The 23,665-nt window shown below is 42.9% G+C and overlaps 1 protein-coding gene across 4 annotated transcripts in view; it reads right to left on the reverse strand.

Moving 5' to 3' along the window:
* ZNF385B (zinc finger protein 385B) overlaps positions 1-23,665 on the reverse strand; it is a 330,577-nt gene that overhangs the window by 245,469 nt on the left and 61,443 nt on the right. The window contains exon 1 of one of the 4 annotated variants that reach the window (XM_014571697.4): positions 15,907-16,107. The exons of 2 other annotated variants lie outside the window; for them this stretch is intronic. In XM_014571697.4, the coding sequence (XP_014427183.1) occupies positions 15,907-15,931 (25 nt within the window). In that variant the 5' untranslated portion in view covers positions 15,932-16,107. Of the gene's footprint in view, positions 1-14,104; positions 14,206-15,906; positions 16,108-23,665 lie in introns of those variants that run through there. One more of the 4 variants, XM_089779784.1, reaches the window with a different exon arrangement.

The following is a 23,665-nucleotide window of genomic DNA, read 5'->3' on the forward strand; positions in this document are numbered from 1 at the left end:
CATATAATTCATTTATTTAACATATAGCATTGCTTCCCTACTAGAACACTGATTGTTTTTCTTAATGTAAATCCATATTCCTTAATCTCTTAATTATCCTTTTCAGAGTCAAAGTTGCATATAGTGGCTGTGCACTAAATAAAGACCATCTATGCATAAGCCCTTAAAGTCTGGGTTCTGTGACCATTATATTTATTGGCAGCTGACAATATTGCTCTCTTTTCTCATGTTATGTAAGGTTACAGAATCTATGGCTGCAGCTTCAAAAGACAAGAATGTGAGAACTGAGGTCCAGTCATTGTTTGCTATTCCATGTGTGTCAGTGTAAGAAACCAGAATACGCTACCTAAATTCCAAGGTGATTTGATGTGAAAGTGCAGAAATACTACAATAAAATGTCTGGGCTGCCAAAGGGCATTACAGATGTTGTGATCTCCCAAATTCTCCACGTTGTGCAAAGCTGATGTATCATTTATAGCCCTTTATTTAAGATGCCTCTTAACAGCCGATCTTTATACGCAGTTGAGGTTAAGTCATAAAGTCATCCATTAAATTTTGAATTAAGCCTGTGTTAGCTTTGTCCAAGAAAGATTATGGATTTAAGCATGCTAGTTTCCAGTAAACCCCTACCAAAGCAAAAAATGAGAATATATTTTTCATATGATATACTGAATACACCAAACTTAAGTTTTTAAGCATTCTTTGTTTTTGAGCTGAAGGAAAGTCTAGTGCTCTTCCAGAGTCACTGGGGGCGGAGGAGCCCAGCAGCATGACCCTGCACCACCTGCCCCTCCCCAACACAAACCCCTTGCTACAGGCTCTGCTCCCTGCTCTGGGAGGGGGCAGGGCTGGAGCTGCTCTGCAGATACAGGGCTAGATGGCCTGTCACAAGCTACCGGGGCCTGGGCTATGCTGTGCTGCTCCCCGTGGGATGTGTGTGGGGACAGGGAGCCCCTTCCCCAGCACCCCACTGCGCCCAGCAAGACTGAAACCAGCCATAAGCAGCCCCAGGCTCTTCCTACTCCAGCCCCAGAATTGTAGTTTGTAGTTGAGGGGCAAGCCCTGGCAAAGGGCTGGGCCAGGCAGCAAAGTGACTCTGCCCCCTCCCCCGACCCCTCTTAACTCCAGCACTACTCCTGGAGGGCTTTGAGTCCCAGCAGTGCTGCCCTGCCAGTGTGTGCACACTGGGGGAACAGGGATGTCATGGTAGGAGGTAGAGTGAAGGAGGATGCAAGAGGGCAGGATGGGAGGGGGCAGAGGTTGCACAGAAGGAGTATGGGGCAATGCAGGGAATCAGGCTGCAGGGGGGGAGAATCATGGGGCTGAGGGGAGTGAGGCTGGAGCAGAGGGAAGATGTGAAGGGGATACAATTTTATTTTGCAGAAGGTGTACTTTCCTTTACTCCCTGCTTCTTTGCTTTTTGGCTGCATTTTCACCCTCTCACCTTTTCTGCGATACTCTTATCCCCAAACTCCCTCTGGTATACTCATCCCACACCCTCTCCTGCTGCCAAACTCCATTCCAGACCCTGCAGTCCTTACCCCATCCTCCCCACCTTTCTCCCAGATCCTGTGTCCCTATCCCACTCGCTGGCAGCCCTGTCCCACACATTGAATCAATTTTGTCTGCACCCCAGAACCTAAGGGAGTCCACAAAATCCACTAATTCCAGAACCCCAGAAAAGTAAATATGGCCTATGGCAAGCTCTGAACCTCAGTCCTCCCTATCCCGTCTCCTCACCTCGTGGGACTGGAGCGCCAGAAAAGTGAGGTGTCTCAGTTGGGGGCCACATCAGTGAGGGTTATTTTTTTTTTTAAGTTTGCTTCTCACTTGTGTGGTCCCGAAATGATTTTTCTGTGAGTCGGAGGCCATCAATGCAAAAAAGGCTCCCCACCCCTGCCACAATTCAAGAAAACATTGAAACCTTTTGTGTTGATAAACACGAGAAAGTTAAAACACTTAATCTGTTTATTTAAATTAAACCATTCTCCCTAGCTGCAGCTGGTTCAGAAAATATGGTCACCATACCCAGCCTGCCCCTGCCCCCTCCATCGCCTAGCACACAGATCCATAAATAAAAATGAAGAAGTTAAATCTTGGCACCACTTTTGAAAGATTGTCAAACCCTGGTCTAGGCTAACTAGCACTGAATTGCTTTAAATAACCATTTATCTTCTTCTCTCATATGCCGCTACAAATTGACTCTGGGTCATTTGGTCTAGGATTGTACAATCCTTTCTGGCCACATGTCCTACTTGGCACAAGTTTCGTTGCAGCTCTATAACAGCTGTTGCAACAATTACCTATATGGCCAGGATTTTAATCAGATAACACAGAAGGCACCACAGAGTTGGTTGAGGAAGTTTATTGGTACCAAAGATGACCAGGAGCACGGGAGACTCACTGTTGGATTGGAATTTTGCTCTCGATTCCTGAACTCTGAGTCTAGATGAATGGCTTGGTTGGTATCTATCCTTTTACATTGTGGTTTCATTTTTCCCATGCGTTATGTTAGGGCATGTCTTCACTATGCGACAGACTGACAGGGCAGCAGTCGATTCAGAGGGGGTTGATTCATCATATTTAGATCAGACATGATACACCGACTGTAGCCAGACACGAACCCCATCTTGGTTTCCGCCTCCCCCAAAGAGCAAGAGAAAGGCAGTCAGCCTTTGATGCCCTGGGAACACAGGTGTGCTGCCTGTCCCTGACTCTACCATAAACAGAAACCAGACAGTAAATGGGCTAGCTGACGACCCGGGGCCTCCCGCCGTCCTGATGGCTAGTACCAGTAATTGACACACCTGCACTGTCCCAGGAGAGGACTCTTCACCCATCACATACCAGAGGTGCCCATTGTCTGCATTTTCCCAGGTGTGAATTATGCTTTGCACCCTTCATGGGAAACTTGGCATTCAAAGCCATTTTTCCTAATTGGCCACTTGAGACCAGGAAGAAGCCTACATGACCCAAGGGGTATAAAGATGGGTATAGTAGCCCATCCCGTTTGAGCTCCAATCATCTATACCTGCTGGCCAGTATTGATTGTCTCCCGAGGTCTGTGGGACGCCCAACCTCGCCCTACTTCTTCCCGAGGGATTGAGAGAAAGACGCTGGCCACGCCAAGTCTGGAACGCAGGGGTGAGAATATATACCTGCTATGTGTCTATTTTGCATGCATTTAATAAGAGCTCAGAGAGCCAAAAGGGTTTCATGGTACCTGTAAGTGACTTATTAGTGTAATTTCTGTCCTGTCCTTTGTAGTGGCTGTGTTATCTGTAACACAGCAGTAGCATTTAACAACTAAGTTTACCCTGTAACAATAAAATAGTAACTGTTTAAGCTTTAACCTGACTCCTTCAGCTGCTGTAACAGAACCAAGCACAATTTAAAGACCTTCAGCCGGTCATAAGGGACTCACTACCCTGACCGTCGGCTGACACCAACGGTCACTCCCTTTCTCCAATCAACTCCTGTCCTTCACCTTACTGAGACACACATGGGGAGTCCATGGTAAAGGGTCTCCCATTGATACACTGCAGTGGAGACACTGCGGAAAATAGATCTACATATATCAACTTCCGCATATAGCTGAAGTGGAGTAAATTAGATCGATCTCCCAAAGTAGTATAGATGTAACCCTATTTTTCCACTCATCCATTGATCCTTCTCCATAAGTAAACATTTTCCCCTCCCATATTCACTGCACGGCTTGGGTACACTAGCACATTTTGTCACTCAACTCTGCCTTTTGGTAACAACAGTGAAAGCATTTACAATGCAATGCAACTTTCTTGGGGAAAAACATGTTTTGCCAACAAAAGTCTTCCACCCTCATGACAGACTTTTGTCTTCCTCCCTCCCTTTCCTGTCAACAAAGAGCCAGTGTGGACTCTGGTGTTCGTTTTGTTGAAAAAACTGCTAGTATCCCACAATGCCTGCCCTGATGGCTATACTCAATGTTTTGTGATCTCTGCTGCCCTGAAGGCATGTACACCTTTCTTTCAAAGCTCTGGAAAGTATCTGACAGCTGAGTGAGCTGCTCCATTTGGGGAACAAACAGAAAATCATTGGGGGGGGCTGGAGAAACTGCTGTGCTGCTTTGACATCTCAGCAAGAGAGCTCACAGAGCTAAGAGGGAATCCCAAGAAGCACAGGATCAGCTCTGCCTTATCACAACATTGCAGTGTGGAATGCTTACCCACATTGCTTTGCTCTATCTGTCAAGAGGGAAGCTGGCAATGTGGCCATGAAAAGTCAACAATGGGGAAGCAGAAAAAACAGTTTGACCAGTTTTCACTTTTGGTGAATTTTGCATGTTGACAGCGTGTGGTCGCCAAACCTTCCCAGTATAGATATAGCCTCAGCGCGTGTGTTTTTAGTTGGGGTGAAGGGTTGAAGTCTCTCTGGTGAAATGGAGTTTCTCTGAGGCTACGTCTAGACTGCAGGCTTCTTTCAGAAGAAGCTTTTTGGAAAAGATCTTCCAAAAAATATCTTCCGAAAGAGAGCATCTACACAACAAAAGCGCACTGAAAAAGCGATCTGCTTTTTTGAAAGATAGCATCCATTCAGTGTGGACGCTATCTCGCATTTAAGCTGTGATTACTATTGACAGAGTGGCCATCAGAGCACCTGTGCTCTTTCCTCTTCTTTCAAAAGAATACCTTCTTCCCCGTCCACACATGTTCTTTTCGAAAAAGTCGTCTTCCTCATACGAAGTGGTTTACCAATGTCAGAAAAACCCCTCTGTTCTTTCGATTTTCTTTCAAAAGAACGCGAATGCAGTGTGGACGTAGCAAGTTTTTTCGGAAAAACAGCCATTTTTTCCAAAGAAAACTCTGTAGTGTAGACATACCCCTGACATTTACCTGCGTATGTCTTTTTTAGCCAGAGCTACTCCTCAGAGCAGACTCCACCTTGGCTAAGAGGGTACTATAGTTACAGAGAGAGTCATTTTTATACACACACAATTTTAATAATAATTTTAAAAATGATAAAAACTAGTTTTACATCTAAAATGCGAGATTGATTTTCCTAAAAAGCACACTTGCACGCGCACACACACACACACACACACACACAAAATAAAATGCACACCACAAATTGCATAACCACTACAAACTGAGTACTGATGATAAAAATGATCTCTATCTGTAAACAAGTTTGCCCATTTTAACTCCACAGAATATACACTTATGTTACCTACCAATAAAAAGATAAAAGAATACTAACTAATCAAATGTAAAAGATGTTCTACTAAGGAAAAACAAGTTAAAAAAGTGGGTATTAGACATAAGAACACTGGTCAAAAAACTGATGGAACCATATTATATCAGAACATACTGTTCTGTCAAAACTGAAAGAATTTTTGTTTCAAATATTTCAGAAATGTTTTAATTTTTTCATGCAAAATTGGCTTAATTTTATAAAAATTTGTACTATATTATGTATTTTAACAAAATATAAATTGAAAATGAACATTTTGAGTTTGTTGAAATAAAAAAATGTAAATGAAACAACAAACTCTCTTTCCTTCACCCCCACCCCAGGTGTCAGATGTTTCTTTTGTGGAGACTTTAGAAGTTTTCCAAATATTACCCCTAATTGGAATGAACAGAAATTTTGCAGTTTCAAAATCTTTCGAAAACAGAATTTTCGTGTTCTACATAGCTCCAATAGTAAAATTGTGAGCATTCTAGGAAACAAAATAGTGAGAGACCATCCTTATGAGCAAAGGAATTCCAGGGTACTTGCAATGTACAGTAAAGAAACGCTTCCTTGTGGACCATCACTATTTATTGCTGTTCAATTACTAATTGAAGCATCAGTTGGTTTCTAATAGTAATACCCTTTGGTAAGGTCATGTACATGGATTTAGGACAACAGCTTTTTGCACTTTCAGCATTCCCAAAATCTACTGTTTTTTCACCTACGTTTAAGGTATATTCGCCTTCATGTGTGTTTTTGGGCACTGTGTTCTTCAAACGTTCATTCTTATGAAATATTTTGGAAACTGTTCAGTGCTGTTCCTTAACAGCTGGAGGGGTGGCTGTTGAGTAAATGAGGCATGCACTTCCCCACAGGGGCTGAATTTGTTGCCTTCACTGCACTCAGTCCCTGCTGGGTCTCGGAATGAAGAGCACTACCACACCAGGCCAACCCATACAGAGATGGATTAGATTAAACTCTTGAACAAATTCACAGTTAATTTGCAACTTGCAAGCCATAATGAATTCCAGTAACCCTTACTCAAGCTGTATGTTGGAATACAACGTGAAATGAGGTTTTGATCTTAAGTAAAAATATGTTAAATTAACATTCAGGCTCTGCACTAATTCTAAAGAACCAAGGCATAGTTAAAGTTGCAGTTTCGTTCTCACCTCACTATGGTTTGGAATTGCAGACCCAAATGTAAGTTCATCCATTTGTATTTGTCTGTCTGTCCCATCTAACATCGCTCCCCAGTGATATTCAGTGCTTCTGCAACCGTGCACAGACTGACATTATGCACAAATAACAAGCGATATATAATCTCAACCGCGCTGAATGCTATACTATCCAGAGTCTCAAAAACAACTCTGACATTATAATCAAGCCGGCTGACAGAGGGGGTGCTATAAGTCGGACTATGAACAGGAGACAGCTAGACAACTCTCCAACACCACATTTTACAGACCTCTGTCCTCTGATCCCACTTTAGAATACCAAAAGAAACTACACCTTCTTCTTAAGTAACTCCCAGCCTCTACTCAGAACCAAATTCACACAGATATACCTTCTGAAGCCTGGACCAGGATTATTGTATTTGCTTCCCAAAATCCATAAACCTGGACACCCAAGACGTCCCATCATTTCAGGTATTGGCACACTCACTACCGGATTATCCAGCTATGCAGACTCCCGCCTCAAACCCTATGTAGACTCCCGCCTCAAACACTCCTAGCTATCTCCGAGATACCACAGACTTCCTGAGGAAATTACAAAACATCTATAACCTCCCTGATAACACCATCCTTGCCACCATGGATGTAGAAGCTCTCTACACCAATATTCCACATTAAGATGGACTACAAGTGATTAGAAACAATATCCCAGAGGTTACCACCGCTAATCTGGTAGCAGATCTATATAACTTTGTTCTCAGCCACAATTATTTCCAATTTGGGAACTACTTATGCCTCCTGGCCCCACAGTAGGCTAATATCTTTATGGCTGACTTAGAACAACGGTTCCTCAAATCCCATCCCCTATTACCCCTCCTTTACTTATGCTACATCAATGACATCTTTATTATTTAGACTCACGGTCAAGAAACCCTGGATGCATTCCACAGAGATTTTAACAACCTACTCCCCACCATCTATCTCAGCCTGGACCATTCAACACGAGAGCTCCATTTCCTGGATACCACTGTACAAATCACTAATGGTAAAATCAATACCACTCTCTACAGGAAGCCCACTGACTGCTATACTTACCTACATGCCTCCAACTTCCATACAGGACACATCATACAATCCATCATCTATATTCAAGCCCTTAGATACAGCCGCATCTGCTCCAAATCCCACTGACAGAGACCAAAAACTTCAAGATCTCTAGGGATCCGATGTAAGTCGGATCCATGTAACCTAGGGACTGCCTGTATTGATTTAAGTCAAGCCTTCAAGTAATTTTGAGATCGTACTTTCACTGTCATCTTAATTTTCCACCTGAAAGTCACTATCTCCCCAGGCTCTTATATGATATGACATGACAGTGGCAACAAAGTGTAAGGCAACTGAAAATATACTCTGATTTCCTCAAATTGTGCAGGGATGTTAAGTCTGGCTAACTTTAATGGGAGCATTTCCGAATACAGGCAGCAGAAATGGGCCCCAAAAGATGGAAAATAAAGTGTGTTCTGTCTAAAGCAGAAAATGTGTCATTCCAGCACATGCTCAGGTTTTAACAACAAACAAGAGCATTTTGCTATAAACATGACTTTTTTGCTGGAGAAGACACTCATGGGAATAAAGTGCAACAGACTGAATCATTATCCAATAAAGCAGTGTGAGGGCAGAAAGATAGAGCAGTTACCATTATAATGTTGGACATATTAAGTGCGGTGGAAATCTATAAACTTAACTTCAAGTAAGTCCATGACTTTTATGGCAAAGCTGGACTTCAATCAATTTACAGTCTCTCAAATTTATTTCTAGCATATACAAGATCACTAGACAGAGAAACTTGAATTAAGCAATTCAAGGGACTGACAGAAGCTTCTCTTTTCAAGAACACAGCCTTTCAATAAAGGTGGCTGAAAGTTTTTCTTGAAAGAGTCCAGAATCACAAAAAAGCTAAATCATATTTGATATCAAGAATTGCACTGCTTGAACTACTTAAGATTTTGAATTAAAATAATAAAATATTTATAAAATACAAATGCTCGGTATAAAACAAACATTTAAAGTATAAAAGGTCACATACAGATCAGTGTGCCAGATTCTCAGACTTATGAGAAATAAAAATCTGAGGTTTGTAATAGAGTCACCATCTAGTATTTCATTATAAAAACAAAGCAACACTACTAAGGCAGAGGTGCTGGAACAATTTTATAATGGGGGTCCTGAGAGCCACTGAACCAAACCATGAGCCTTGTGTAAAATGGAAGCCACTTCAAACCAGGGGATGCAGCACCTCTAGTTCCAGCACCTATAGTACTATGCAAAGTTTAGAGTCTCTTTTGCACAAAATCCTGCACATGGGCTTATCTTTAGTGCATGAGCATTGAAATCCAAAGTCATTCAATAATTTTCCCAGAAAAGGGTGTGTTTTATCAGACTAGTTCTGTAAAGTCACTGGTTGACTTGACTATAACAACACTGAGTGTTTTAGGGAAATCTGTCGCCACTGGCCTAACATTGAACGATCTTGTCTTACCCTGCTTTACAATCTTGTCTTACTCTGCTCTAAGGTGATTAATGTAACATTTTTGGGATACTTTTTCTGTTTATGATAGGTGGTCACTTAGAAAAGGGCAGTTTTTGGTTAGCTGTCTCTGTAAGAGCAACTTAAGAATGCTTCTGTTATAACGGTGCCTTCAGCTAACTGTGCTCCAAGGTAACATTTTTAAAAGGGCCTTCGTGGCTCAAAAGCAACTTAGCAACTAGAGAAATCTTCTGTAACTGTGAAAGACAGAGATGGGGAAATAAATTTCTATTAAGTTGAACATGGCATCCAGGGAGAGAATGCTGGAGGGAATAGAGTAGGGATGTGAAAAATTAACTTCTGAGCATCACTATTAATGGGTGATGCATACCGGTTCCAGTTAACCATTAACTGGTGGGGGTCTGAGCAGCTCCAGGCCTGGCATGGGCAGGGGACTGCACCAGCCCCATGGGGGCCCCCCACACACAAGTCCGGCTCTGGTCATCCAAAGCAGCCTCTGTCCACAGTGAGCCCAGCTGCCCGTCTGCAACATGCCCGTGCCCGCCGTGGACAGGGCCAGGCTGGAGCCAATTAAATGGGATTTTACATTCCTGCAGAATGTTCGTGCAGAACCTCAGTTTCTTGATGCAGGGCCAAGATGGTCATAGAGCCTCCTTGGCCTTCATGATTACAAAATATCAGGAGTAAAACTCCTTCCTTCTCAAGGAACCTCCTCTAAGTTCCCAGGATGTAAGAGGCCTCTCCTAGATGAGAAGCTGCTCATGAAATGAGTTCCTGAAGAGGGTGGTAAGGAAGAGTGGATGAAAACTGGAGGCAGTGACTGTCCGTTAGTATACTCCATGTGCAACAGTTCAATGTCATACGTGATCACAATGGGCTGAAAGGTGACAGATGGTCCCTGAAAGCTGTGCGCTTGTGCAGCTGCTCAGGAGACATTCCAATGCTGTTCTGCTAATTATGCGCTCTGCGCACAGCTAGTTTAGTTTCTTGTGTTCAAAAATGTCCAATCTCCGCTTCTTTATTTTTGGGGCAAGGGAACTCTTGAGCAAGACTGACAGGGGCAGTTATTTGCTTCTGGTAATACCAGGGATCCCAGGGGCCAAGAGGGTTGTCAGTAAAGGTATTTAATCCTGCTTGCTGAGATGCAGTATTTCTTCTCTATGCTCTTTGAGGTGGGGGCAAAAAAGAAGTGGTCTACCACAGTTTCTTAACTGAGCTCAGTGCTGCTTTGTTTATGAGCAAGACCACTTTGCAGGGAGCTACTGCAGCCAGGACATCAGTCAGAATGTGAGCGGTTTCTTTAAGCTTCTTACCTCCAGGCCCACATTAATTTTGTCCCTTTTCAAGAGGTCCTGGTGGGCCCTGAAGTCATCTTAAGGGAGCAGGTTACTAGGGCCTGTAACCTCATCCTGCCTCATTCTGGGATGAGGTGGTGGTGGCCTATTCCGGAATGGTTCCCTCTTCCTCTGCTTCCACCTCATCCATTGTGAGCACTTCCTGGATGTCAACATCAGGCTTGGTGCCAGAGTTGGAGTCCAGTGCCAGATTGGAAGAGGTGGTAGTCCGCCTTTCTTACACAACTGAGTATAAGCAGTGAAAGGGGGCTCTGGTACCGGAGGAACCGCCAAGGATTCCAGTACTGCCACTGCATTGACCAGTGGTCTGGTGACTAGGATGTGGCGGGAGCCCCAGTACTGGAGTCCAGAGGTATATGGATGAAGTACCAGTAGGTCCTGGATGGAGCTAAGGTTTTCACTTCAAACTCAAAAGAGGATTCTTCCCTTGGAGAACATGGCGGTACAGAACCCAATTCTGCCACCAGGCAGGGCCAGGATACTGGTGACTCAATAGCCACCAATGCATCAGCAGCCAAGCCTGTCAACACAGGGGGTGCAAAGAGGACAGATGTCCCTGGGCCCAGCAATTCAAAAGGGAGCAAGTCTTCTGAATGTTACTACTGCAGCGGCAGCAGGAGTCTTGGGCCCTTAAAACTGCCACCGGAATACCACACTGCATGCTCTGGGAGGGAGGGTATGTCATGCTCCAGATGACACTGAGGGCTGGCTTCTTCCTGCCCCCCGTTCCACTCAAAACCCCGCCCCTTCTGGGAGCACGGATCCCCCACCTCCCCAACTTGTCCAGGGGCCTGGCAAGTCTGTCAGTCCACCTGTTGGTAGCATGGAGGGCTTGCCTCTGGACAGTACTGCAGTGGTCTGTACCAGGAAGGAACTTGCTAGACCTTGTTCCCTTCTCTCTGTTGTCACTTTGGCTGGTGCGGGTCCTAGAGGGATCAGTGGGATCGGAAAGACAGCAGATCCTTCACTGTGTGAAAAACCTCTGGCATCAAGGAGGACAGCAAACACCTGGCTCCATGGCTGCTCCCAGGAATCAGTGGAAGGCCCGATACTGGACTCTGCACTTTAGGCAGCTTCTATGGCACCATCATGGGAGGGCAAGAGGCTTGTGCCCACTTCTCTCTCTTTGGGACCAGAGAACACCCTCTTTCATCGCACTGTTTGCTGTTTCTCCCTCAGCACTGGGGCTGGAGGACACACCACACAGGTGCTGAAATACCTAGCACTGATTCAGAGTGGCTTGGCTCCGAGATTGGTGTGAGGGTTGCCAGCCTGAGACTGGCTTTCAGCTGAATGTCCCCAAACCTGGTACCAAAAAGGATGAAGTCCTAACAGATTTGGCACTTTTCTTTGATGTAAGACTCCTCCAAACAGCTAGTATGCAGGTCACTACCTAGCATCAGCCTGCCTAAAGAAGCACAAGGACAATGGCATGCCCAGCTCCCAGGGCAAAAAAGGTCCCAAACCATTGGAGCAACTATTGACACTATTACATACCATCCCAGGACTACAAGTACAACTGTGAGAACTATACAGAATATGAACAGAGTAAGTCCAACCTATGGGAAAGAAACCTTGCCACAGCAAGAAAGGTCATTCTGGCAACCATCAAAGGTGATATGGAGGAGTTGGGAAAGTGCAGGACCAGCAGCACCTTTCACACCATCTTAGCTGTGCATAACTCCAGAGGGCATTAGAGCCAGCACAATCAATACTACTGAGGGAAGAATTGCCAGCAACTGTGCATATGGCGCAGACACCCCTAGCATGGAATGGCAGCGAGCACTCAGACAACCTTGGATTTGCAAATGTAAAAGATAACAGTATTGTTTGTCATCCAGCCATTGAAATCCCTGGCTAAAATCAGCACAGAGATAAGAAAGAGCAGGTTTAAGATAAATCCTGGCAGGACAGATATCTGCAGGCAGAGGGAGGCACCTTCCAGAGCATACAACCACCACTTGGTTGACTGGGGTGCGTCCCTCAAAAGATCAAGCTAGTCTTCAGTATAGGAGTTCTTCAGACTCTCCTGGTGCAAAGTTCTTACATTGCCAAATCCACAAGAATCATTCCTTCCATCATCAATGTCACCGACTGTCTGGAAAACTGAATGCCATCCTTGCTAATGACAACTTGACTTTGATAAGAGAAGTCACAAAGGCACGTTTTTAACTATAGCAATGCAATCTAACTGGACTCGGAAGCATCAGCCCTGAGAAAACTGCAACAGGTTGCTGTTTAACTGCTGAGGACATCAGCCTTACACTCCACTCGCTGAGCTGTCTCCCAAGGAATACACTGTCAAATCTAAGGTCTCACTCCTTATTTTCAAGGTGCTAAGTAGCTTGGACTTAAGATACTTGGACTGCTTCGTGTTCCGCATCTCAACTGCAATTGAGAACCACAGTTCTTGAGCACAGAGAGAAACATTTTTCAGGGGGTTGGCCCAAGACTTGGTCTTACCTTCCAGGAGAGACTTCCAACAACCTACCTCCACCCAGGTGTTTCTCCAGCCTACAGGAAGAGTGCAGATGCAATTCTTCTTAAACCCCTAGCCACCTTCCTGAAATCACTTCTCCATTTTCACTAACAATGCCCTTATCTTTCACAGGTATTCTTATAAATCCAGAATGGAGTGCTACTTATTCAAAAGATTTTTCTCAATCCTCAGAGATCTATTTAGCAATAAATATTTTTCCCTGAAAGGGATTTAAAAAAAATGAATATTTTCATAGAGAAAGGACCCACAAGCCACCATTCAAAAATAACACCCTTTAGTACTGGCTGAATGCAGTAAACTTTCCAACAAGGAAACTAACTGCTTCTAGCTCAACACGACCTGTGTTGAAGGTGATGTTTACACTGATGGGTTATGAGAATTGGCAGAAGGGGAGCTGTACAGTGATCTGAACATTTTGAGGAGGATGTGAGGTCTTTGAAGCTGAAAGCAGGTTACTCACAATGTAAAGTTGTGGAACAAAGAACTAGCCTGCCTGTAATTTGGCAAGCATGCATTTTATAGCAATACAAATACTTCATAAAAGTCCAAATGAGAACAGGGTGAGAAAAATTTGCTGTACTTAACAAAATATTTTATATAGTTTGTGCTACTGGTATACGCAGCACACCTTTTTCTAAATGTAAGCACCAAACGCTTTGCTTGGTACACTTTGAGCACATATAGAAAAATGATGGCACAATAAATTTAAAGGTCTGAAAATGACTGCAAACATATTTTTAAAACCCAACTCTCTTAGATTGTATCTATGCTTCAATTCTTAGGGCCAACTCCAACCCAATTTGGTGCAGGGCGTTCTTTGGACAGTGTTCTTCCCTGGACTGCAGTGGTGTTCTTTGGCTCCTCCAATGGCTCCTCCAATTGTCCTCATGTGTTTAGTAGCCTTCGTAACTGCTGCACCCGTCCCTCCTCCATGGGACAGAACGGGTGTATGGTTCACCTACCAGCTTACTTTTATATCCACAACCTTGTACCTCCACCCCTTCTTGAGTGCACGCAGGTGTAGAAATGCATTGGTGCCACTGCCTATCAGGTCTTCCAAGGTGCAAGAGGCAGGGGCAGGAGTACAGAAGTATATGCTGTATCATACCACAAAATTAATATAGGACCCTCTCCATGCTTTAGGATCAATTAGGCACAGAATTAAGAGCATAAATTGGAAAAACTAACCTAAGGATAGCAGCCTAGTACCAAGTCAATTCAACATTTGTTAACATCTTTAGCTTCTTAACTTCTAGCTGACAAGCATTTGCAATTATAGGAACAGTGCATAATTTATAGTGAGAATTTTACTTACAAATTAGAAGAGTTAAACTTGTACAAATAGTAGTTTCACCAGGCTATGGGTAAAATCAATTTTGAGGAGAGTTAGGAGCAAAATAACTGTTTACAGCCATTTTACTTTTATTCCTGTAATTTAACCAACATCAACTCCAGTCTAGAATCTAAAAAACTATATTGCGACACAGGACAAAAACATTTACACACGGCGCAATTTTATAAACACAGCCTATTACAAAACTATGCACAAAGTAGCAAGACAATGTTTTAATTTTTGCATTTCATGAATTAGCATTGTAGGAAAATGTATTTTGATGTGTATTATCTGAAATATTCTCTTCATAAAATAACTTTGTAATAAGAATATTAATAGATTGGTTGATGGGAAGAATTCTCTCCTATTTAGGATCTAATTGGGTTTTCTTTTTTTATCTCCAAAGGACACCTTAGCTGAAGCTATCAGCTTTGAGAGAACACCGAAATCCTGGCAGCAAACCATAAATTGACCATTACCATAAAAAGAACTGCTAAATGAGAAACCATGTGCTCAGTATAAAACTAATTTCATGCTTTCAAAAGCACACAGTGGCTTCTAGCAAGATAGTGGCCCTGGGACTTGCAAAGACAGATTGGCTAATACAAATGGTGTGCTCCTGATGCAGTCTGCTTAGCCAAGCTTTACATGTACTGGCAGTAAATGGAAATTCTCGAATCTTCTGTCAAACAAATACACACTTATCTATAACTTTATAGCTGAAAGCTATAAAACAGCTGCCTCAAATAAATTTAGTAGGAAGACACACGAGCCATGTTAGTTCCTCATAAAAAAAAAATCTAGTCTACATAAACAGACATTATTTTAGTAATCAAAATACCATTTTGAATACATCATAATAATTTGCAACTCTCTACTTCTGTAATAAACAAGTTAATACTGCCAGACCTGAACATAATTAAAGCTAGCTTCAATAGACTAAGCACATCAGCAGTACTGTGATGCTTAATAAGTAACTTTCAGATGAAATAACTAGTGTTTTTTTGCTGTCAGTGAAATTTCTGGTCCAAGCTTTTTATGTAGTTACCTGCCCTATAGGATCTTTTCTAACTGAAAAGATTTGCTAATATCAACTTCATATTATAGCTTTAGCACCCTATTTTTAAATAAAACTTGTTGGACTTAAAATGTCAAATTTAATTAAAGCATGGTTAGACATAAGTGACAGTAATTTTATACCTCTGTCATGAAACAAGTTGTCAGAACAAATGACTTATCAAAGGTTGCTCAGTACATGACAGGTCATAACTTTTAACATTAATAATGCCAGGTTTATGTAAGATGTCAGCTCCAGCATGCAGTTTATTTCATTTTCTCTCAGTTTATCATATGAACGCTATTGGTCTCATTTATTCTTTATATCATAATGACTCAAAATTGGATTTAATGCCTTTAATAATAGCTTTCTTTTTGACCAGAGGTGTACAAAGCATATTATTAATTAGCTTACTTCTACGATCAGCAAATCAAACAGTATCACTGATGCATTCCAAAATACTTAAAATGCATAGGAAGTCACCTTCTGGTAAGAAATCCTCTGCAAACAACGAGCAAAGAAAGAAGGCTTACCACATATATTTACTTTTGCATTGAAAAAAACCTCTATCAGATATACCTTGCCTTTTTGTTATCCCATCTGCTATTTCCACTGTAATAACTACAATACGAATGACATACCCACAGAAATAGTGCCAAATATGTAAGTATCTACTAGTGATCTCTCAAAGCTACCCAGAAAAGTTTAATAATAAAATCATGCTCACCTCTACTAGGAAGTCCACTCCACATAATGACAATACTATTTAGCCAGCTTAAATAGCAACCAAGTTAGGTAAACAAAACTTCCAGTATGTGACCAATATGATCTACGGTGCTACAGAGACTTGGCTCCAGCCCTGATCATCTGTGTGACAGTATACTGTTATACCAATGCAGCTTCAAACCTTTCCAGATGCTGGCTTATTGCATTGCTCATTGAAAATCCTTTACACGCTGGCAACATTTTAGGGAAGGAGGACAAGCACACTGAGTCATTTGTAAAGAAAGCAAAGCAATTTCAGTTCTATATCTTCATGCGTACTGAAACACAGAGCACTATCAAAGTAGAAGTCTGAGATGGATTTATGCTGAGAAACAGGCAACCTAAGCCTTCATTATCAATTCATGAAATCAGCGACTGTGATCAAATTCAAGCAAACCATAAAAAGGATATGATTATGAAAGGCTCTACAGATTTAGCTCCAAACCACACAGAATGAAGAACCATCTATCTAAATTGTATAAATGTTAAAAATAGCTCTGCCTTTTCCACTGTGAATAGGAGACAGAGGAGAATCAGCAGCCTGTATTCAAATGAGATTTATATTTAGAAAAACCTGAAATAAGTAAATAAATAATAGTGAAAGTAAATTAAAAAATAAAAAGTCATTCCTGGCGCTCTTTTGCATATGAATAGAAGCACTTGATTTTACAATTATGTAAAGGATACAAAAATCAGCATAAGAAAGAGCAAGAATATTCACAGATATGTCTGTCTCTAATATAAAGAGAAATGTAAATATTGGGGGAGGAGGGGAATTGGAGTATTGGCCTAGACTAAGATCTTCTGTGTAGAACATATTACATATTTTCAGAGATAATGTAACAGTTAAGTGCAGGACAGCATAACAAAGCACATTTGTTCTTTGCTTAGATTACTTACTAAAGGACATTTTACCATTTGCATTTTTTCATGCATTTCTCAGTATGTGAATCTTGCTGTCTTTTCATCTGTTTCCTACCAGTTATCTTTCCCTACAAAGTAACAAGCGGGGCATCTATACAAACTACCAGACACAGACAAGTGTTGCAACAAGAATAAACTGAAGATCCGGGAAAGATTAAGTTTACAAAGCAAAAACACACACGAGTTTGTTAAACAAGTATCTATGATAAACTTACTAATAGCCTAGTATGTCTGGGTTAACAGAAAGCATGGGAAGTTTAGTTCTGATAAATACTAGTATTCATAGTATTACTTTAGGACAAGTCAGAGATGTTGGGGTGTGGGTGGTTGGCTTTTTTTTAAACTAACTAAACAACATCTAAAATCATAACCACTATTCACCACTATCTTGCATTTATAGAGCACCTTTTATCCCATAAAATTATAACATTTACAGACGCAGCAATCTTACATCTCAACAAAGGACCCAGTCTCGCAATGAGACCTATGTGGGAAGACCCTCATACCTATGCGGGAAGACCCTCATACCTATGCAGAACCTTCTCTGACTGCAGTGGGTTTCCGTGGAGGTATAAGTGTCTGCCCACGCAGATTTGATTTCAGGCCTGAGGCCGACACTCTGTCTTGCGATCATGTTGTACATAACTACTACAACCATTTCCAGGCAGAAATAGGGTCAGGTTTACCAGCAGGGTACGTCTACACAGCAGGGCTAACGCCGAAATAAGCTACGCAACTTATTGTGCAGCTTAAGTTGAAATAGCTTATTTTGACTTTTGGTGCTGTCTACACAGCAGGAAGCCCGGGTTAGAGCACTCTTCCTCCGACTTCCCTTACTTCTCATACGATGAGGGTTACAGGAGTCCGGAGTAAGCCGTCCCCCAGCCTGACATTATTTCAACATTATATCAAAATAACTGTTTGTATGTAGGTGTGGACTATGTTGTTATAACCCTGTTGTGTAGACATACCCTTTAAAGTCAACATCTCCTTATCCAAAGGAAGGCCCAAATATGAATTCTTCACCAAGACAGAACTCGGACTTGGGAGAATTACCTGAACAATTCAGAAACAGCATACACACTTGCAACAGGGTAATATATTCAATGTACACCTAGACTGTGAGTAATGTTTAAAAAAAAGCAACTCAAGAATGTTTTGTGCAATTTTTTCAGCTACAGTCCCTAATTTGTCATGTTCAAATTAATACTAAAATGATTTTGTTCACATAAATATGCCAGCCATCTATCTACTCAATACATGTGCCTTAAACAGCTGCATGCCCAATCACATAAAACACAAAATTAGAGAATGCTGGTGGATAATTAGCACTAAAACTCCTAGCTAGTCAAAGGAATGTTCTCCGCACTACTTCTGGGGGATTTTTGTATGTTCTGCTTCAATACTTCACCAATTGCTAAAAAATAAACCTTAACTAACCAACAATGGAGAAGTAAAAGGTTCCAAGAGACAATGTATGCACCAGTCCTAACTTTCCCTGCTATCAGCTCCATATCTGGAACTGGAGCAATGCACACTATATACACAACAGGATTGAGAGCTAGAGCCCTACAAATCCATGGATATCTGCAGGTAGATGCAGGTACATCTGCAGAGGTAGATGCAGATATCCGCGGATCAGTTTTGCAGATGCCGATACTAACTGTATCTGTTCAAGGCTTATTCATAGCTCCCGCCCAGCAGACCATGTGTTTGTACGCAATATGGGCATTGGGTTTACTTTGCACAAACTCCCCACCCTCCCACCCTCAAAAGAAGCAGCAGGAAAAAGGCAATGTTTTTCCAACTACCGCATATCTAATATAGCCACCAGTAAATTCACACGACACCTCCTCCACCTTTGAATCAGGCATTAAAGGATATTATGCACAGTTATTAGGCTTTCAGTTAACATCTGTTACATAAATAAATACCTCAATCATTTATTACCACAGAACATGCTTTACTGATAAATGTAAGTATACCAAAGCAATATAGTAAAGTTCGTTTTTTAGTTTCAAAATGGTTGATGACAGCTTTGATAATCCAGAAAAAACAGCAGTATCTATATTTATCTATACATACATACAGATGGGTGGATGGATATATGCAGATTTAAGCAAAATTTCATTTTCCCGGAACAAAATACATTTTGAAGATACGTAAGTAGTGGAAGTAAAGTGATGCATTCCACTGAACAAAAGCTGGTTGGACAGGCAGAATTGACATTGAAAATGTACTATATTAGGAGTACCATAGCACCTATTAACAAACCTCTCCTTTTCCCCAAAAGAACGAGTGCAGTGCAGCTATGCTAACTGGTGTTTCTGTTCCTGAACTCCTTGTTCTTTGTTCTCCTGTACTTCTCCCACCTATTTAGGCATATTCCAGTCCTGGAAACACTTATAAACATACAGAGTAGAGCATTTACGTTCTTCTAGGCCATTTGTCTGGTGCCCAGCCTGCTTTTCAATGCTCACTGAAATACACTTGACACACTAGTTTTTTCTGTGAAGAAAAATAAGTGAAAGGAGTGTAAGACCTAGTTCAGTAAGATTACTGACTCTCAGATTCTGATCTCCAACAAGGCAGCGCAAACCCAAAGCTCTGGCACAGCTAAGGATTTGGGGCTGTGTGCCCAGATTCCAATTTAGGGTCAGCTTCTGCTCAGAATTAAAACATGGAGAGTTACTCACTGCAGGCTTACACTACTGTAACAGGCTATAACCTGAATAAGGAATAGACTTCTGTACTGATCTAGCAAATTGTGCTCACCTATTCACCGGAGACAAGTCATTTCTTTAGGCCCCTCCCCCCGCGATTGCCCTCCATTATCATCAAGGAAAAGGTGGATGAGTAGACATTGTGGCCGGGCTATTACATTTTTTTTAAAATATCTTCCAAAGCTTGCTTGTAGTAATTTTAATTTTTTACGGATAGCCTCAGTTAGGCATTTTAACTTTGGGCAGCATTCATTAAGATGCTACTTCTCATTTTATAGAATTTTCACATTTCATTATGATGTGTTAGATCCCGCAACTGTCACAAATGTAGAAGTTATGGGGTTACAACCTGCAACTAGGTTTTCCTGTGTGTTCCCCTGAGCCTGTATGGGACCCCCTCTAATGTGAACAGGAGCACAGCATACATACAGAATGCACTTGGGCCAACAACTACAGGATCTAGCCCTACATCATGCTCTGTAACAATAGAAACCTGGGAGCAAATAGATATGCATGTACCAGTATAACAGCTTACGCACCCACGCTGCTGACCGAGTGTATTGCAGAGAGCCCATGTTCACCAGCAAAATCAGAGAGGCCACCCTGCAGGCCTTCAGCAACAAAAGGACTGCAAAAAAGACATCATGGAGTGTAATCGCCAAGTTAATTCACATTTGCTACCCAAAACCAGCCTAGAACCCAAGGAAAATTGTCCCATTTCTTAGAAAAAGTTTGGGCATAGAGCACAAAGGGAACTTCCAGAATCTGTGATGTACATGGGTACAGAGAAGTACGGTTGTCAACATGTAGCCAACTACACGATTAACTGGTAAGCCTGGGCTTATTGGTTAATCTTGTTGATTACAAGCTGCCTCTGTATTAGACACAGCCAGGGGGTGGGGGGGAGGAATGAAGGAGGCAGTGCCCGTGAAGAGCTGGCTTAAAAGCTGGCTCCCCATAAGCACTGGATCTGCCTCCCCACACACCCTTGCACTGCTGCCTTTGATAGAGAGGCAGCAACACAGAGGGCGAGGTGGGCAGGCGGAAGCTGATATGCATGGGGAGCTGGCTTTCAAGTAGGCTCCCTGTGCATAATGGCTCCATGGACCCGCCTGCTCCCCTCTCCTTGCTGCCTGCTACAGAAGCAGTGTGGCGGGGGAGGGGGGCAGAAGCCAGTGCCAGAGGGAGCCGGCTTAAAAGATGATTACCCCCATCACCAGCTCTGTGCTGCTGCCTTCCCTCTCCCCCCATGCTGCTGCATCTGATAGGCAGCAACACGGGGGAGGAGAGAGGGAGGGGAGCCTGCTGTGAAGCAGCCTCTGTCCGTGGCAGCCTGGGTTTCCTGTGGACAGAAGCTTCTCCAGCATCCCATAGAGCAGCTCTGTCCATGGTGAGTCTGGGCCCACCACAGAAAGAGGCTTCCTGCGTGGGAAGCCATTTTTTAAATGGGTTCCCCTCGTGGACCAGCTCCCACCTGCCACCCTATGCTGCTGCCTGTGTTAGAGAGGCAGTAGGGTGGGGTTGCATCACGCTTTGCTCCGTGTGAGAAGACAGGATACTGGGATGGATGAACCACTGAGCTCACAGCTTTTATATCCTTAATTCATTGTAAAAGGTAGTTTGCCTATTTCCAGGCACCTGCCAGAATTTGTGCCTCTTAACTTTGGATATATATATTCCCCACCCCCCAGCGTTAATACAAACAAGGCAGAAACCAGAAGACGACTCCCCTAAGTGACATCACTGCTGCTACTATCCGAAAGTGAATGAAGGGGAGTAGGAGACCACCATTCAGGAAACTAGCAATAGGGATTCACAAAGAGAAGTCATGTTTTTTAAAAAACCCATTACCTATAGCAACAGAATTTAGCAAAGAATTAGCAGAACTGTAGATCAAATATCTGTGGTAAGCTTGCAGCACCATCTTGTGGGAGCTTTGACTTGTTACAGACACCATTCTATGGGGATAAAAAACCCCTAAGAGAAGGAACTACAAACATTTTCTATCAAGTTACTGAATGTATTACAGACAACTGAAGCAAGCAGTTTTTAATTAGTCAGATTTAATATTAGATTGTCCACCATATGCACACTTGTCTCTATATAGAGTCCAACTATGCATTTTCTACACCCATTTTAGAGTGACTTCTGTCCTTCATTCATCCTTTCCTTTTTTTAACCTCAAATTCCATTTCTCCTTTTCCTCTCTCCTACTATCACAATTTTTCCTTCTATTGATTTCTTTTCATCTTTCCTGTCTAGTGCCCTTCCTCTCCCCCTCCCATTTTTTTCTCTATAGCAATGGCTGCCAACCAATTTACCATTGTGGGCTGCAGATACAACTGTGTGTGTTATGTGAACCACCTTCTCACAATACATACACGGCCTATAAGGCCGTGAGAACACCACATGGGCTGCAGTTTGGTGTTGACTGGGCCACAAGTGGTGCACAGAATGATGGGGGAAGTTATAGAACATTAGTTCTCAACCTATTGTCCTGACCACTTCCCTCATTCTCTAAATCTCTTCCTCTCCTCTCACATCTACAGTGATGGTGCCTTCATGACCCCTGCTCCCACTTGTAGCCACTCACCAGATTCCAGCACATCAGAGAATCCTAGTACTTGTTCTCTGTGTTTTTGGCATTATCCCATGTTCTCCCATTACTGTTATTACTGTATCAGAACTTCAAGGCTCAGCTTGCCTGTTGTTTCCACTTATGGAGACCAACATCTGAAAACAATCTCTTTTCTAGCTACACATGTACCTCATGCCCTCCATCCCTCTCTACTATGCACACCTGCTATGCTGAAGGTTCTAGTCTGCAAGAAAGCAAGGATTTCCTCAGGAAGTTAGAGAAAGGCCATTAACAACTGTTCTATGAGCAAAACATACCAGTTGTGACTATTGCTTCAGTTAGACCCCTAGACCTAGTAAGCTTGGGTAGCTACTAAAACTAATTCACCACTAGTACTATAATTCACACACTGACCTCGTCTGCAGAGTATTTTTTCCCCTGGTAGGATGGTACATTTCCTCAAAGCCATAATACATTTTTTTCAATTAAATCTACCGACTAATAAGATGTTATCGACCAACTACTGAAAACCCACCCATGGTAAGGATGTAAGAGTTTAACCACTTAACCAATAAGCATCAGCTTATCTGTTTCAGTTGCGGTTAAACTTTTCTGTCAGGACACGCTGTATCCCGGCTGCACGTCCTACTCCTGGGAGCCTGCTTCTGGTGCCACTCGCAGGGAGCAGGCTATGCTGCAGACTCTACAGCAGGGTTTCCCAACCTATGGGTTGGGACCCAAATATGGGTCACCATTACATTTCAAAGGGGTCGCCAGGTGTCTCCTCAGGTGGCTCTTAAGGAGCCATTCACACATTTTTTGAATTGCCCTGGATCACCAAGTCTTCCTGAATTGTCAAAATGGGTCCCCATCTGGAAAAGATTGGGAACCGCTGCTCTACAGCAGTGGTCTCCAACCTTTTTAAGCACAAGATCACTTTCTGAATTTAAGTGCAGTCCAAGATCTACCTCAAATATAAATACCCTTGTCCCGCCTCACTCCCATCCCTTCTCCGCGGCCCCCTCCCCCCCTCCGCGGCCCCCTCCATCCTTCCTCTCTTACCCAACCTCACTTTCATGAGGGTGGGGCAGAGGGTTGGGGTGCAGGCTCTGGTCTTGGATTAAGGGATCTGGAGTGTGAGAGAGGCTCTGAGCTGCTCTTGGCACAGGCAGCTGGGATGTAGGAGGAGGTTCTAGGTGCAGTCTCTGGGACAGCGTTTGGATGCAGGGGTGCTTGGGTCTTGGCGTGCAGGAGGGGGTCCATGACTGGGGTAGGAATTTAGGCTGTGGGCTCCAGCTGGGCCCTGCCTACCTCAGGTGGCTCCTGGGTGGTGGTGCAGTGGGGCTAAGGCAGACTCAGCTGTGCCCTGGCCCTGCATCACTCCCTAAAGCAGTAAGCAAACTCCCTCCCAAGTCCTGTTGTACCCCCTCTGTGCTTCCTGGAGAAAGGCTACAGAGTGGGAGAGGGGGCATCTTGACATCAGCACCCTTCTCTCT

This window comes from Pelodiscus sinensis, chromosome 7 (genome assembly GCF_052426305.1).
Source record: "Pelodiscus sinensis isolate ZL-2025 chromosome 7, ASM5242630v1, whole genome shotgun sequence".
In the NCBI taxonomy this organism is placed as follows: domain Eukaryota; kingdom Metazoa; phylum Chordata; order Testudines; family Trionychidae; genus Pelodiscus; species Pelodiscus sinensis.